This window comes from Wyeomyia smithii, chromosome 3 (assembly GCF_029784165.1).
Source record: "Wyeomyia smithii strain HCP4-BCI-WySm-NY-G18 chromosome 3, ASM2978416v1, whole genome shotgun sequence".
Classification (NCBI taxonomy): Eukaryota; Metazoa; Arthropoda; class Insecta; order Diptera; family Culicidae; genus Wyeomyia; species Wyeomyia smithii.
Window position 1 is genome coordinate 169,701,259 of NC_073696.1, and position 17,256 is coordinate 169,718,514.

The 17,256-nt window shown below is 35.6% G+C and overlaps 1 protein-coding gene across 3 annotated transcripts in view; it reads right to left on the bottom strand.

The window, feature by feature from the left end:
• Positions 1-17,256, bottom strand: part of LOC129733021 (protein-L-histidine N-pros-methyltransferase) — a 95,400-nt gene that overhangs the window by 50,952 nt on the left and 27,192 nt on the right. Inside the window, exons 4-5 of one of the 3 annotated variants that reach the window (XM_055694564.1) lie at positions 14,157-14,227; positions 12,285-14,097 (exon numbers count right to left, since the gene is read on the bottom strand). The exons of 1 other annotated variant lie outside the window; for it this stretch is intronic. In XM_055694564.1, the coding sequence (XP_055550539.1) occupies positions 13,985-14,097; positions 14,157-14,227 (184 nt within the window). In that variant the 3' untranslated portion in view covers positions 12,285-13,984. Of the gene's footprint in view, positions 1-12,284; positions 14,098-14,156; positions 14,228-17,256 lie in introns of those variants that run through there. One more of the 3 variants, XM_055694565.1, reaches the window with a different exon arrangement.

Genomic DNA, 17,256 nt, shown 5'->3' on the forward strand with positions numbered 1-17,256 from the left:
AAACGAAGTCCTGTTCACATTTGGATTTGCAATCAACCCCGTTTAAAACGTATGGCCAGTTTTAAAGAGCATGAATAACTTGCATCATGATGTGTTTCATGAACATTCGGTACATAGCACGGATGGTGACGTTTGTACAGAATTGTGAAATTGATTCATACAAACGATCAAAGGTACCGTGCTGGATCGAAACCCGTACAGTATCGAAATCCGTACACCTTGATGTTTTTCTTCAGTTTTAAGCATTATGATATGATAGTTACATGTACATATCCGTTGAGTTGTTGGCCTTCTGTTAAATTAAACTATGCGCCAGTAGGCCATGAAATAAAAATATTAAAAATGAAAAATCAATCGTGTATCGGTTTCAGTTGTCATTTCGTTATATCGTTAAAGAATTTACTAAGGAAACGTTCTCCAGATAAAAACGATTTTCAAGTGGGATATAAGTGTTTTACTCTGTGAATCTTTTTAAAATTTTTTGTCTTTGTCATTTTCGAGCTGTATATTGTCTAATAAATAGTGTAAGTTGTATTTATTCAACAAATACTGTGCCGTACGGATTTTGATTCTTGTTATTTGCTTGAATCGAAAACCGCACAGCGTGTGTATCATGCATATATTGTTGAACTTTCTTCTTGTTTTCAGCATATAATGGAAGAAAACAAGTATAAATATACGGCAAACAATTTTAAACGAGCTGTGACTGAGGTGCGCAAGGGAAAGTCGTACCGGGAAGCTTCAAGAAGTTCCGGCGTTCCGGTTACTACGAAACGCTACGAAAATTGCACTATTTCAGCTGATATCAAATATTAGAAAACCGTGTGAAACTTTAGGAGCCAGTTGATCCTCAAAATATACTTATTCGGTAATGTAAAGATAAATTCTAATTAAAAGATGCTCATTTTTGTACTTCTTCATCTATACGGAGTTTGATTTATTGTTGTATGGACTTTGATCCAGTTTATATCGCGTGTGGGCGGATTTCGATTCAAAAGTGTACGGGTTTTGATTCAGACAAAAAACTGTGTACGGATTTCGATTCAAAACATGTTCTATTTGAACAAGTTTTTTTTGAGTTTCGGAGAGATTTTAATCATTTTGCTGGAAAATAGTGATAAAATATGAGTAGACCTATAACTAAACATGTCAGTTTAAAGCAATATGTGATTTCTTGATTTTATATTGACCGTCGAAGATTACCATGTGCTTAGGTGTACGGATTTCGATCCAGCACGGTAACCTTGGAATAGAATGAAAAAGCTCTCCTTTGAAATGTATGAGAAATTGAATTTTCCATTATTTTCAACTTTTCCTGTTGTAAGATCTCGCTTACCACCCAGCTTTCGCTGGGCCGATTTACCCGGCGGGCGGTGTAGCACGGGGGTACTTTTTCCAAAAAGCGGTTAGATTGGGTGGAAATAAAATTTAATTGAAACAAATAAATAACAAAAAATACAATAAATAATAAAACAGTAAACCTAACGCTAATCTTCCGTCCTCCTCGCCGACACCTCGTAATGGCGGGTTTGTGATCCCGGGGAAGCACAGCTTTTTCCCTCTGGGCGGCGATCCAGCACTCTTTAGCACACACACACACGGTTTCACTCCCGGCGACGCTGGGTTATTCTTCCAGCTCGGTTCCAGGTTGGCGACTACCGGGAAAAACCGGGAGAATCAGGGAATATCAGAGATTTATATTTTCGATCAGAGAAATCAGGGAATTTAGGAAGTCATCAGGGAAAATTTTAGAGTCTTGGGATTTTTTTACGGAGTTAGTTCTGAATTGGATTTATTAACAAGTCATTAAGTAGTGCGCGCATTTTACAAGGCTTTTTTGTAAAAACCAGTGGTTAGACGAGATTTTTTTCTTCGTTTTCTTGCAATTGCTTCCGAACTATTGACGCACCGTCTAACATCGCCTGAGCAAGCTTTACTATCGCTATTGTCATATTCCAGTAATCAAATATGGTGATTACTTTTTTGCAACCAATTACAGAAGACTCAAAGACTTGCTCAATAGTTTGAGTGTGTTCATAACTCGAAATATAGTGAGTCCAATTAAAGACGAAGTCACACGTTAATTTTATCAAATTTCTATCCCGGAATTTTTACTAGCAAAATTAATTGAAACTAACTTAAACGAGATTGAATCTATCATTAAAATTTTCAAAAGTATTAAAGCAGTTAAAGTTCTTGAGAAATTCTCAGAAACTGTTTTAAAATGATCATTTTGCCAAATTATGGAAAAATGCCAAAAATACTCAAATTTTAGAACCGGATAATAAACCAGCTGAGGTTTCAAGTTGTCGACCAATCAATTTATGATGATACGAGCTAATGAATCTGAAGGTTATTCAAATGGAGCTGCTCTTTTTCACATAGAAAAAGCATTCGACAGTGTTTAGCATAGAGGTTTGATTGCGAAATTGTTAATTGTTAATTTTCTACTTTTTTCAGTCAAGATTTTAAAACAATTATTCAACTGATCCAACCAGAATTCCAAATCTGATTGATTTTCTTGTCAAAGCAGGTGTGTCTCGAAATAGTTAATTGTTAACACTGTTCCTGTGAATTTTGGTACCCCTAGAAGTTTCGGAAATGCCTCAAGTCTTCAGAAACATCAATAAAAAATTCCCGTAAAACGGAAAACGACGAACACGGTGAGCACTTTTAAAGCACTTCTGCATTTACCACGGTCACCAAAATGAACAGGTTAAAAAGCTATAATATTTCTAGGGTACTTATTTGAGCTTAAGGACAACTTTTTTTCACTTTTGTCGTCCAGTGAAATTTTTATTTTCAATTTTATTAAACTGGACGTATTTCTGAACAAAAAATATTTTTGTTCAAGTATTCAAAGGCGAAGCTAAACTGTTTCAATTACTGGTGGGAATTTTAGCAGGAATCAGTTCAAGTCTGATCCTTGTTAGTAGATTTAGGTGGAAAAACCTATGATAGTCGTAACTTAAATCAGTTTAAAATAAACTTGAATAGTCAGGGAAAAGAAATAGGAACATCACGGAAAATATTCCCTGATTTATTTTTGGAAATTGAGTCGCCACTCTGGGTTCCGAATACGGCACTCAAATTCGCGATGGTTCACGTTTACGTTTTCCCGGTCAAAAAACTTTTCCAATCAAAAACACGCGTCTCTCCTTTTCGGCGGTTCAGAGCGAGGTTTACCTACAAACGGCCGAAACACGAACGGCCGAATCACAAACGGCCGAATTTCAAACGGCCGAAATAACAAACGGCCGAATCCATCAAACGGCCGAACCACAAAAGGCCGAATCATTCGAAAGGCCGAAAAATCATCGATAATTAATGTTGATTCAAATGAAACCCGAAATTATGCACCTAGCGGTGAAACCCAGCCTCTTTCATTCGAATTTATTATTTGTTAAAATAGATTTACAGGATTTCTATAATTTCGGGTGAAATTCTTTTTCACTCTAAGTAACAAATTTTTGGTAGCCAACAGTACAACCAAACCAAACATTCAAAATTTTACATTCCAACACATATGAACTTATATTAACACATACACACAAAAATAACATGTAATATATAAGAAATTGATCTTGGTATAATCGAAACGTCACTCTACTTATTTATAGGTCAGAATCGATTATATATAGACTCGATTATATATGGACTCGATTATGTACCATTTTAGGTTCGATTATTTATAGCAGGAAATTTTTATCTTATTTTAAATATGACTTATCTAGAGCTGAAATGTTGTGAGAAAACGTCCATAAAATACGTAATGCTTGAGGACAATTTTGGCTATTTGATTCGATAAAGTATTACCACCCATGCGAAAAATTCTGAGAATTTATACAAAAGAGATGGTTTCAAAAATATTTATTTTGTTTCCTTGTTCATTGTTTCCGTTCTCTAATTGTTTCATAGAATTTGATAGATAGAAAATTGATTTTGTTAAAAATTTAATGCAACACACTCGTAGCCTTCGGCCAACTCGATTGTCCGGGGCGCACGCTGTCCTTACTCGCTACCGCTCGTTCGGACGTAAACTAGGGGATTGCCCTATGCTTCAGTAATCCGGGCAATCCAGTAGATCAGTTGTTTGCATGCGAGAGGCCGCCGCTTCCGACGGCGGGTCGGCGGCCGACTCGGTCATCGGACACCGCGGCGGCTTAGGGCCGCCTTGGTTCCTTGCCCTCGATTATGCGGCAGAGCCACATTGATATCTTTTGCAAACAGAATGTTCAATGCAAAACTAGTTATTTTACACATTTAAGGCAAGTTTTCAACGTTTTTTTTCATTTTTTGATGTTGCTTTAAAAGTATGCAGTATGAAATAGCTGTAACATAAAAAATGACAAATTTAAATGAAATTCGGCCTTTCGTGATTCGGCCGATCGAAATTTCGGCCTTTCGTTAGTATTGAAATAATTCGGCCGTTTGAAATTCGGCCGTTTGAGATTCGGCCGTTTGTGTTTCAGTCGTTTGGAGCTATCCCCAGAGCGATCTCCCCGCCGTAGAAAACAAACCGCTTGACATTTGCCAGCCATCACCTATGCCGGTTATGCTTTTCCTTTTTTTCTGCCACGGGAGCAAAAACGTCTAATCGAAAATTTTCAAACCCGTACCCGACCCGAACCCGATGTCTGGTTTGTTCAAAATACCCGTACCCGACCCGAACCCGAAAAATATCTATTCCAACAACCCGTACACGACCCGTACCCGAATGAAAAAAAAAGCCGAAATTGCTTGAACCCGATCCGTACCCGACCCGTCCTGGAAAAATACCTGGGTACCTCGCACGTTATACGCACTGATTTTCATATGTGGTCTCTCGAGATGATGGCCGAAGTTAGACAAGAACCGAGTGTGAATGTGAACGAATGTTAATGAACCCAGAGTTCCAGGCGGATGGTCCACTATACGGAAGGGGTCCACTATTAAAAGTGCATGTCTGGTAGAGTTAAAAAAAACGACGAGTTTTATGTGAACATCACAGCAAACTGAAATCTAAATATTATAATAAGGTCAAAGTTAATATTGTTTATAACTTGAGAAATTTGCATTTGCATTTGCCGAAAACCTTTAATTTTTGAGTACAGATTCGATGTCATCGATTCAATCTAAAAATCGGTACAACACAAATATTTCTGTACATGCGGCATTCCTGTTCACAGTGCAAACCAAGACTATGCTATCGCTGTCATATCTCATATACATATTTGCTTCGTACCAAACATCTCAATGCACAGTGGGGAATCGGTGGCCACCCGCCTGAAAATTTTTTTTTACGTCAGCTGTTTCATAATATTTTCCCATTGTTGCTATAACATGCAAGGGCTTGAATCCAAAGTTTGGGTGCAATATCATGAGATCTGATTTTTTTATGACTTTTCGAAGTTTGGCATACTGACGTTTTTTGATATATGTTTTAAAAAAAAATCATCACTTTAAAACGCTCCGCAGCTTCAATGATAGCTTGGATTTTTTTGGCGTCGAAGAAAAAGTTGATTTGTAGTTAGTGTGTATTACCTATATTGTTTTTTTATTTAAAAAAACCTTTTTTTCGCAAAATTTGGTTGATTTGAGGGGTTGTGCCAAAGCTATGTAATTTGTTTCAGTAAGAAGGACGCCCTGTGGCGTTGCTTGTGGTTGAAGATTAAATTCTATTTAATAAAAAAGGGGAAAAATGCCAAAATCAATAAAAATTAGGTCACGGGCGGCTTCAAATAAAAAATGGAATGGAGATTGGTGTTCAGCACCCCAAAATTAAGTCAATACCATATTTTTGTCGCATTTATCCACACTTTTTTTGCTTAGCCATCCTTTGTATTAATTTGCCTTACTGTACAATGCTCCGCGGTTTCCCTGACAGATATGAAAAAAGCCCGGCAAAAATCCCAATTAACTCAAAACGGTTGCAGCAAGAACTATTCACTTTCACATTAGAAAAAGATTACACGATGTCATTCCCTTGGTGCAAAGACTGCCGACAACTGTCAGAATAGGTATTGGCCGATCTCTCGCTGAGTGAGAATGGGCAATTTCTTCTCCGATCTTTCCGATTATCGACACTAAGAAAATACCTAGGTTTGATATGTTAAAAATTAAATTCTCATAATGCACGAAAATCGAATTACCCGTACCCGACCCGTACCCGACCAATTGAGAATTTTTTAAACCCGTACCCGACCCGAACCCGAAGCCTTGGTTTTCAAATTACCCGTACCCGACCCGAACCCGTAAAATATTTTCTGGCGTTACCCGAAACCCGACCCGAACCCGTCGGGTACGGGTTTCGGGTAAAAATACCCGTATCCGACCATCTCTAGTATGTTGCTTGCCACAACAACAAAAATCAAAACAAAAACAACTCCTACCAACCGACAAACAACATATCTTTACACGTTCGGCGTTTATTGCACAAATTTAGGTTAATTGTATAATATTTTGTAAACCGTCGGAGGATCTAAACGTAAGTGGACATTCGACCAGTTCACACAGTATCTGGATTTTACTCCAGAGTGCACTTAGTAGGGACTTCGGTTTGAGGTATCCCGAAGGAGCTCAGCGAAATTAAGCATAGTCTGAATGCACTTCAAGACTGATTTATTCAGGATCATCTTAGCTCTTTATATAGGGTGTTAAATGCAACGTTTGCATTTTATGAATCAATACCAATTACACATAAGTGAAGTACTAAAGCAGACGCCTGGGACGGCTGTAACGATTTCTGTATTTTGGCAATTGCTAACTTGGTACCGGAATCATTGAACGTTATTGTTTTGGTTAATCGCGAGCCGAGAAAGAACGTACGCAGTGGATCAAAAAGTAAACATCAACATAACACAAGGCGGTACGATCGCTTCGACGCAGTCTTATCGCATGTGTACAACTGACCCAGTTCTTCTTGTCGTCCTTCGCGTGGTGATCCATATCGGCTCGCGGGTGATATAAAACATTGCATTTTATTTATGCTTCTTAGGGTGAGTGTCGTGTATAGCACACCTCCCCCCTTTTATTAAATGATGTAGTGAAATTTAAATGTAACGAAATTATTCATTAAAATGCCTGTCCCAGAGGTCTTTACAATTTTTGAATTTTGAATTACAAAGATAATTTATTCTTCTTCTATTGTAAATATTTTTGTTTTGTTTGTTTTTGAAATTTTGTTTACAGCTAGATTTAATCGAATTTCGTATTCCTAAGCATTAAGCATAAAGCTGGAAACTTTCACCTTCTTCATCCTTACATTTTTTTTGATTATTATTATCTAGGCTCGGTGCATCGTTAACACTATTTTTACTACGCTAACACTTCTTTTATTTCTTACGCTCTTAATATTTTATTTTTTAAACTACTGCAGTTTTTCCTAAAATTCGGAAATTAGTTCTGATATTGACATAACTTGATAGAGAGCCTTATGTAATATGAATCTAATTTTTTCTGTTCTCAATTTACAAAATCGTTAATTTTGATTAAAATTATGATGAAATTGCTGTATTCTTGAAATTTAATATTCTAAGAGTTTTTTTTTCTGCTATTTCATGTGGTTTGTAATTTGTAATTTGTATTGTAATTTAGTTCTATAATCTTCAAAATTGTTGATGTTTCAAAGTACATCTTGTGGACGGTTTGATTTTTCTTTGTTTAAAATTTATTGAAAAGGTGTATAACTAAGATCAGAATGTGGAGTACTATTAAGTATTTTAGCCTATTATCCCAGTCTACCTGACGTTCGCCGGTGAAAGACTTCAGATGTTCATTTAGACACCTGTGATCTCCCCCGAAGAACCAACCGACTGTGGGTGAAATTTCTATCTTCGCAACGTAATAATATTTTAATACTTTATCTAATGTTGTTATTATATGTTGGAAAATGATTTTTGTTTTTATTATCAATGTTACATGCTTTGTTCTAGTGTGCTAAATTTGAACCTAACTGATGTCAACTATGTATATTTCAAAAATTTTCTGAGTTTAAAAGAATAGATTAGAAAAACATGTTCGAATGTATGAGTGGTATGTGTAGTCTGTAGTAGTGTAGTAGTGTATTGTTGAGGTAATTTGTCTTATCATCTCAACCCGTCCGGTGTCCAGCAGAGACAGATTCCAGATGTCGTAACTCGTTAAAACATCTTTGATTCCTCTCTAATGCTCCAATCAAATGTAGGTGATAAGGTCTTTGTGATAATTTTGAAGTTTGTCATATTAGGTTTCTTTTTTTTCTATTTATGTAAATGTATATTGCAGTAAATGGCTGTGTGGTAATTTTACTGAAAACGGTTAAATTTGTGTACTTTGAAATGTATTGTTTTGTAAAAAAAATGTTGTTTATATGTACTTACATTTTTGGTTTGATAATTAGGTTTACTTGTTCTATGTAGTTAATACTAGGTTTTGGAAATTTAGTAATAATTTGGAATTGTTGTTGTTTTTTTTATTTAGTTCTTATTAAAAGTTAAACATTCATTTCGACCTAATGTTATATTGTAGGAGCTAGAAATGAGATAATACTTGCTCATAAAATACATTTTTGTTGGATTAAAGTTTCTAATTTTACTTTTGTTTGGACTTATATGTGATTTTATTTATTCAAAAGAAATTTGTAAATATTTTCTTAATAAATCTACCTTCAAGTTAAAAAAAATATATTTTTTTATATATATATATAAATTGTTATGGTCTTGGGATGAAAATCTTAAGGAATAATTTTGTAATAATAAAAAGGAATTGTTTTTTGTGTGTGGGGAGAAAAAAAAAATCTTATAAATTTTGTTTCATGACGATTATGTGTCATTTCATATATTACTACGACGATAGAGTATCGTTTCTTATGCTTTTGTATTTTTATTATAACTGTTGTTTATGTTTATTTTATTTATTTTTTTATGTTAATGTTTATTTTATTTTATATTGTTTATTTTTTTAACTTGGTTTATTTGGAATTTTGAACTATTAATCGTCTGCAGACTTAGCTATTTTTGTTCATTAATTTCTTTTAATTTCTGAAAGAGCAGACTTTTGTCGGACTTCCACTTTAACCTATGATGACTATTGATTATTTTTTAACCTATGATATTATTTAACCTATGATTGACTTTAACCTATGATGACTATGATGACTATTTGTGCATGCTCACTTATGTATGCCTGTTTAAGCATACCTATTTTTGTATGCTTTTTTATGTATACCTATTTATGTATACTTCTTTTTATGTATACTTATTTATGCATGCTTATGACGTCCTTCTGGTTCACTTATTTGTGCCAGGTATCCGGGTAAATAATAATAATTATGGTTTCTGGACGCTAGAGTCTGAACCTTTCTATGTAGCTACTTGCTACTCCCGGGCATCCGGTAACCATCTTGGGTTCCAGGCATCTGGGGTAAACCTCCTCATCAAAGAATATATATTTAAATATATTATTTAAACCTTTTCGGGGTGCAGGCCTGCATTCCCTTTATATATAAACACCCAGGCATTTTAATATTCTTCTTAGTCTATACTTGTGCTAAGGATTATAAGCCTTTTCGCTTAGCACAAATAGGGCCGCACTAATGCTGTTCCTCTTTTTTAAAAAGACTTCACTGGAGATTTTAAGCCTTTCCATCCAGTGAATCTTTACTTGTTAGATGAGTAAGACTCTGCTTGACATCCATTCCAATGGAAAATCAAATTCAAAGGTTGATATCCGTTAATGAAAAAAAATAAATAATTTCTGAAATCTCGCTGAAATCCAAAGTTGATCAGACTCAAGATTGTCAGCTTGTTTTGTTGCCAAGAGTTCATGAGTTGATCAGTCACACGTTCTCTCGAAAACACGAATTTAGTAAAAAAAAGATGCATGAAAAAAGAAAAAAATATAAACTTAGTTTCGAAGTGTAAAAAAAATTGAGTTGGTTTGCTTAGTAGTCATGTTGATAGTTTTTGATTTTTCGGTTATTTTTATAAGATGTTTATAGTTAATCAATGGTTTTTTTTATGTTGTGGAAATTGTTGTACTTTTGTTCAAATAGTCTGGTTGTATATTTTAATTTTCGTTTTGTAGTAAAATATTATTCTAAAAGGTTTAAAATGTACGCGGAATATGTGACAGAGTGTGTTTCGTATATTGTGTATAAAAGCCATATTTTGTATGTCAAATTTCGAATATCGTATGAAAGTAAAATCTGTAATATAGTTGAATAGGGGTCATTGTAAAAAATATTTTGTAAAGTTGTGAGTGTTATAAGTTTAAAGTGTTTTGTTAATGTGTGAGATAGAAGTAGTTTTTTTTAAAGTAAGAGGTGACCAAAATCATGGTATAGGAAAAGTATATGTAATGTGTCGTTGTAAAAATCTTACTAAGTATGAACATTAAAAATTGTAGAATCACTCTTGTAATATATGCAAAATTTGAAAGGTATTTTGTTAAAGTATTTGTATAATGTTATGTGCCATTGAAACTTAATTTGTTATATGTAATCATAGTTTCTATTTTCGTAGATAAATATTGTTTTTTTTGTTTGTTCTGATAGGTATATGATATAATAAAAGTTGGGTAACGTCGTACAGAGAATAGTGTGACATACAGAGAATAGTGTGTCATTTAATTATTTGTGATGAACTAATGTTTTTTTGTTTAGGGTTTCTGTAAGTTAATACCTCTAATATAGTTAACATCGAAAAAGAAAGTATGTTTTCAATATTTAATGTTTATTACGATCTTAAATTTTGAAAAGGCGTTACATGATATGGCTTGTCTGTTTTGTTGAGCCGTACATTTGAAGTGATACTAAAACTTGCAAATATAAATAGTAATATTTTTTTATTAATGTTTGATTAATATCTGTTATATTTATTGTTACTATTGAGTAATTTTTTTTTAACCTATGTGGATTTGTTCGAATTTTGCTCGAATGATGTTATAATGATAAATTATTCTGTAGCGAGCTTTATTGTTTTCTAATATTTTCGTAAGTTTGGTTATTTAGTGTAGCTATTTCATTTAGGCTTATACTTAAAAACTCTGTGTGTAAGGTTGGGTCACAGCTTCTGATAAATTGTAAGAACCACAAAATTTTAACGCAGTTGTATATAAATATAAATTGTTCTTCTCTTCAATAAAATTTATGTTACTCACTCATACTCCTTTATACTTAGTAACACTTTTGTTGCATACTCCATAGCTGGTAGTGCTGCTGGTGTTGCCGTTGTCTTTACTATATCAAATTGATATTTTTTCTCTGGATTGCTGCAAACTCCTAAACTGTCGGGTGTTGTTGTGTTTTTCTGGTGCTGCTGTTGCTGCTGCTGTTGTAGATGCTGCCTCCGTTGGCACTGCTGCCTTTTGTTCTGCTTCTTTTGTTGTTGCTGTTTTTACTTTTCTCGTTATTTCTTCTTAGTATACAGTGTCACACTGGAGCTGGGGTTGTTGATGTGTCGCTGTTCATCGCTGACTTTTCATTAACTTTTTTTTTGTTTTCACTGTTTACCTCTTGATGGGCGAAGTAGATGCCCTATTTTCGCAGTTTGAGAGTTCACAGTTCAAGATTCTTTTTATACTGGGGGTTTTTTTTCCAGAAAACTGGCATTCGGCACATAAAGTGATTTTCATTGTTCGTCTCCAAAGTAGAGTAACTTTCCTTTCAAACCGAGATGATATTTTTCAATTTCATGTATATTTTGAAAGTTGTTTGTTTTGGATAGTTCATTATCTTCACTGGGGAGATTGCTTTTCACGCAACTGCTCCCATCGCTTGCGCTCCTGCGCGTAGAAAGCCTTATTATGTGCCTTCGTCATTCGCGGCGGAGTTTTTTTGACAATTTTGCGGTTTTCAACACTTGGGACGTATGCGGGTGCGTCCGCGTCGTCCCAACCTTCTTCATATGGTGAATCCATAGTTTTACAGATTCACTAATTTGTGAATATTTTTTACTCTCAATGCATTACTCGTAATATCGAGCATGGCAAACACATTTTTCATTGAAACCGTCACGTGTTCCATAAAATTTATACTGATTGTTTACTTGGAGCCTCGATTTGACGGTTCACTTGGATTTTTGTTCTTTTTTAACCCCACTGTTTACGTATCACGCCGTCTGTAGTTTGCACAGGATTCATGCAACTAAACACGAAAACAATCCAACGGGACATAACGGCACAGGCTGCTTATTAACGCATTGTTTACTTTTATTTTTTTTTCTTCTCTTGGTTTGTTTGCACTCGTAACTAAAACTATTCGCGCCTCACACTTCTTGTAATTTTGATTCTTCCTTTTCTGTTCGCGCACACGTATCTTTGACTTTACCAGCAATATTTCATCACCGTTAATATTCATTGTACCTGTCTTCACTGTTTACACTTATCTTCATCGATACACTTTTTGTCTATAAGCACTTCACGCGTCCTTAATCTCGCGGACCTCTGAAATCCGGTGATTGCAGGCACGCACACACGGTCGCCATATAATATTTTGTAAACCGTCGGAGGATCTAAACGGAAGTGGACATTCGACCAGTTCGCGCAGTATCTGGATTTTACTCCAGAGTGCACTTAGTAGGGACTTCGGTTTGAGGTATCCCGAAGGAGCTCAGCGAAATCAAGCATAGTCTGAATGCACTTCAAGACTGATTTATTCAGGATCATCTTAGCTCTTTATATAGGGTGTTGAATGCAACGTTTGCATTTTATGAATCAATACTAATTACACATAAGTGAAGTACTAAAGCAGACGCCTGGAACGGCTGTAACGATTTCTGTATTTGGCAATTGCTAACTTGGTACCGGAATCATTGAACGTTATTGTTTTGGTTAATCGCGAGCCGAGAAAGAACGTACGCAGTGGATCAAAAAGTAAACATCAACATAACACAAGGCGGTACGATCGCTTCGATGCAGTCTTATCGCATGTGTACAACTGACCCAGTTCTTCTTGTCGTCCTTCGCGTGGTGATCCATATCGGCTCGCGGGTGATATAAAACATTGCATTTTATTTATGCTTCTTAGGGTGAGTGTCGTGTATAGCACAATTGCAACCTCGAGGGTTGCACAGTCCATTTTCCGAACTTTCTTTGCGTGTAAACCCGGCGCAGCTCACGACTAACAAAACAAAAAAATCCCGAGGTAATCGATGGCACACGAACAGAATTTGGTTTTTATTAATTAGATTGATTCAAATAATTTAGGAATGCATGAAATAATGGCAATTCAACGATAATTACGAATGTCAGATTTAGCGCCAGATTTGAATATTGGCACTAAATATGAGGTTTTCCAGAGTTCTGGAAAAATTCCATTCTTCAGAGACATATTGAATAGATGTAGTAGAGGTGTAGATAGTTCTTCTGCCAAGTTTTTGAGAAAAATTGGTGCTATTCTGTCAGGTTCAGGACCTTTCGTAGCGTCTAAATTTTTAAGTGCGTTCTGAATTTCGAATTCAGATATTTGATTGAATTCGCATATTCAGAAAAAATACGAGAAATATTCGCGGTCGCGGTCTGTTTCTTCAAATGTGGTGTATATTTTTTGAAAAAAGTGGCAAAAATACTACATGTTTAATTACTAGTATGTCCTACATTACTGTCAAGATGCATTCGTGATGGAAAGTTGTTACTTTTTAGTTTGGCTTTTACGTAATTGAAGAAGTTCTTAAGGCAAGACTTGATTTGATGTTCGATTTTCCGGTTATGTTCTTCATGTGCAATCTTGATGGCTGCGTCAAGTTGACAGCAAATTTCTTGGTTATTTTGAAAATTTTCGCTATTGTTGTCTTTTTTGTATATTTTGTATGCTTTTTGTTTTTTATTTTTTAGGTTCTTCAATTGTGGTTTAAACCACACTGGATATTTGTTGGTGTTCGTTCGTCTTCTTTTTAGTGGTACATTTTCTGATATAATTTGATCAATTATTTCATAAAATTTTGATACTTCTTCGTTGACATTTCCTTCTTTACAAATTATACTACGCCAATTTATTATGCGTAGTCTACGTTTGACTTGTTCGAAGTCAGTTTTGTGGTATTCCGGTCCGGTACATCCTCGTACTCATTATATCATTTAATCGTATATCATCATAAGATAATTTGTATTCGTATTTGTACTTGAAACTCATCTGATAATCTAGTAATAAAAATGTTAGTGCCTACAAAGTCAGCGTTTTTAACGTGGGGTATACGTACCTTGTAACAAAAAAAACCGATGATTCAAAAATCCACGTAGAGAATCGTAGTAAAAAAGCGTGAAAAGAAACCTTTTGAAAAAACTTTATTCGATTGTATTCAGAATCAGCTAAATCAATAGTATCAGTAAAAGTCCAATTTATTTTAATTTTAATGGGATATTTATTTTGTGATGTTGTGTTCAAAGCCACAACCGCAAATTTAATGTAGAACTACATAAAGCTGTTTGTAACATGGCTTTAATTATTGCACTCAAGAACGATTACAAAAGATGAATTCAATAGTTATGATAGATGTGTTTATGTCTATAACTATCACCCATCGTTTTGAGTGTTTTCCAGAAACCGAAAATCACCATCTTGGATTTGGCGCCTGGTATTCGATATTCGGTATTGCGGAAACCGGGTATCACCATCTTGGGTTTATAAATGGCATCTGGATTTGATTTCCAATCTCTGGGTATCATGTCGATTCAGTGATTATCATTTTTGGCATCCTAACGTTGCAATTTCAGATTTAAAAATAGCATCTGAAGTAAATTTTCAGCTTCTGTGCAACACCTATATTGGGGGGTATTTGGTAGTTTCCAGTAGCCGGATATCGTCATCTTGACTTGCAAAAAGGCGTCTGGATTTGTTCTCCGGCCTCCGGGCATCATTTAGACTACGAAATAAATATTCTCGGCCTTTTTCCCACAACCGCAAGTTGCCACTTCGGATTGAAAAATGGCGTCACGGGTCGATTTTTGGAGATTTCTGAAAACCGGAAGTCACCATCTTGGATTTCTAAACGGTGTCTGTATGATTAAAGGTCTCTTGGCATCATTTCGATTCCAGAAATACCCATATTGCGGTGTTCAATCATTATATGTTGTTTTCCAGAAACCGGAAGTCGCCATATTGAATTTCAAAATAGTCTGTGAAGTCGATTTTCAGCCGCTGGTTATCATAGGTATATGATCATTTTCGGTAACCGGACGTCGCCATCTTGCATTTTTGAATAGCGTCTGGACTGATCTCTGGTCCCTGGGCATCATCTCGGTTCTGGACTGTCGATTTTTGGCTGTTTTCCAGCAACCGAAAGTTGCCACTTTGAATTTCAAAATAGTGTCTGGGAGCGATTTTTGGCCAACGTGCATCATCTCGATTACAGAAATGTCTGTGTTGGGTGATTTTTGGTCATTTTCTGACACCGGAAATCGGTTTTCCTGATGGGAGTCAATGATGCATCTACACAGAAGTCTTCAGTGCAGTTTGTGAATAATAGGTTTAAATATGCATTTTGTTTTTGTTGATTCGATATAGACCGAGTTCTGAGGATTTGCCAAAGAGATACAGCAGTGTTTCGTTTTCGCCTACGACTGGGAGTAAGATAGATTTATTTTCAATGTCTACAATAAAGTCTGCATTACGGTGGTTGAAGTCGCCATAGACATGCAGTTTTACTTCTGGTTTCATGTTAGACATAATAGACTCTAGAGTTTCGAGAAATAATTTATATGAATGTTTATGAGCATGTTCCGGTGGAAAGTACACGGAACAGAAGATATGTTCTTCGCCAGCAATAAATGCTTTGGCCCACACGTGTTCAAATTCTTTATATTTGTCGGATATTATTTCTTCAGAAGTAAAGTCTACATTAATGGCAATGAGGACTCCACCGCCTGACTTTTTCCGACTGCTAGACAAATTCCGGTCGTGCAGGAATACATTATAATTGTTTCCAAATACTTCTTCGCTTCTTACGCTTTCGTCCCAGCTAGTTTCAGTTCCTAGAATTACTTTGAAGGTGGATGATAATAGATTTTGATTAATTTCCTTCATTTTGGCTGGACTTTTCATGCGAATTCTGACAGTAGATAAGAATTTCAGTCGCATTCTGTCGAGGAAGCCGTTGTGAATGTGAAAGTTTTTTTTTGAAAAATATTAGGATTACAATTAATATTTTCATCTTCAGCAGAGGATGTCAGTCTAATTGAAGCTTACTTACTGTCGTTACGAGTTTGTACACTTAGCTGGATCAAGCAAACAATTTTAAGTCATATTCTGGGCGTAGAAAGAATCTGCAACGTGTTTCAAAGGTTACTTCTGATGGAAATCTGACTGACGTCGGTACACTGGCAGTGTTGGCAGAAAAAATTATTTGCAACATAAATTTCGACATACTCAACTTTGAGCAGCTCTAGTGTTTTTTTTTGGGACACCCTAGCTCTTTAGTGTCTTCGGCCAAGTTGTTAGGCATTAAAAACCTACCATACGAAGTCATGAAACCTTATGTTTGAGCCATTTTGAGCTCTTTAAAATGGAAAATGCAAAAAAAGTTGGTTTTTCCATACAAATCTCCATATAAATTTGAAATGCAATGCGCCAAGCGGAGACAAAACCAATCGACTTCCAATAAATTTAGAATTGTTGGGGGCCCCAAAAAGAACAAAAAAAAACTTGGTTCTGGCCTTCTGATATCAAGTTTCGTTTTTTCCATATAACGATTCCTCACCCTAATGTGGATACATTTGTTTACTATATTTAGCTTTTATGTTTCTTATGGACAACGAACTTTTCTTACTACTACATAAAAGTTTAGTAAGACAGAAATAGTATGTAGTTTTACGAGAAGGCGAAAAACGAACGAGAACTGAAGATGTGACTTAGGCTATCCATTGCTGAAACAGGGTACGATGCGGTAATTGTAAAGAGGATCATTCTAAGGATTTCTGCAGGAGAAGCGCAAATATGTATTCAATGCGGGAAAAACCAGCATGAGTTCTCGACGTGCTCGGTGTACAAACAGCGCAAGTATAATTTGAAACGGTTCTTAGAGAGCGTTCAACATTGATATGCCAGATCTCGACGTTTCATGCATTTCTAAGACATTTGGCATAAAAAAAACTTCGATCTCGACAATTTCATGTGCATTTTTCGTGCATTTTATTTCATCGATCAAAAAAATGAACCTTTGACCGCCTCGAGGCACGTGGTTCGAGGTTCGATTGAGTTGAAATTTTGTATGGCAACTGTTTTCGAGGAGACGAAACTTTTGAGCATACTTCTAAGCGAAATTTGTGGTGTGGTTCTGTGGTTAGCGATGTCGGTCGGCTAGC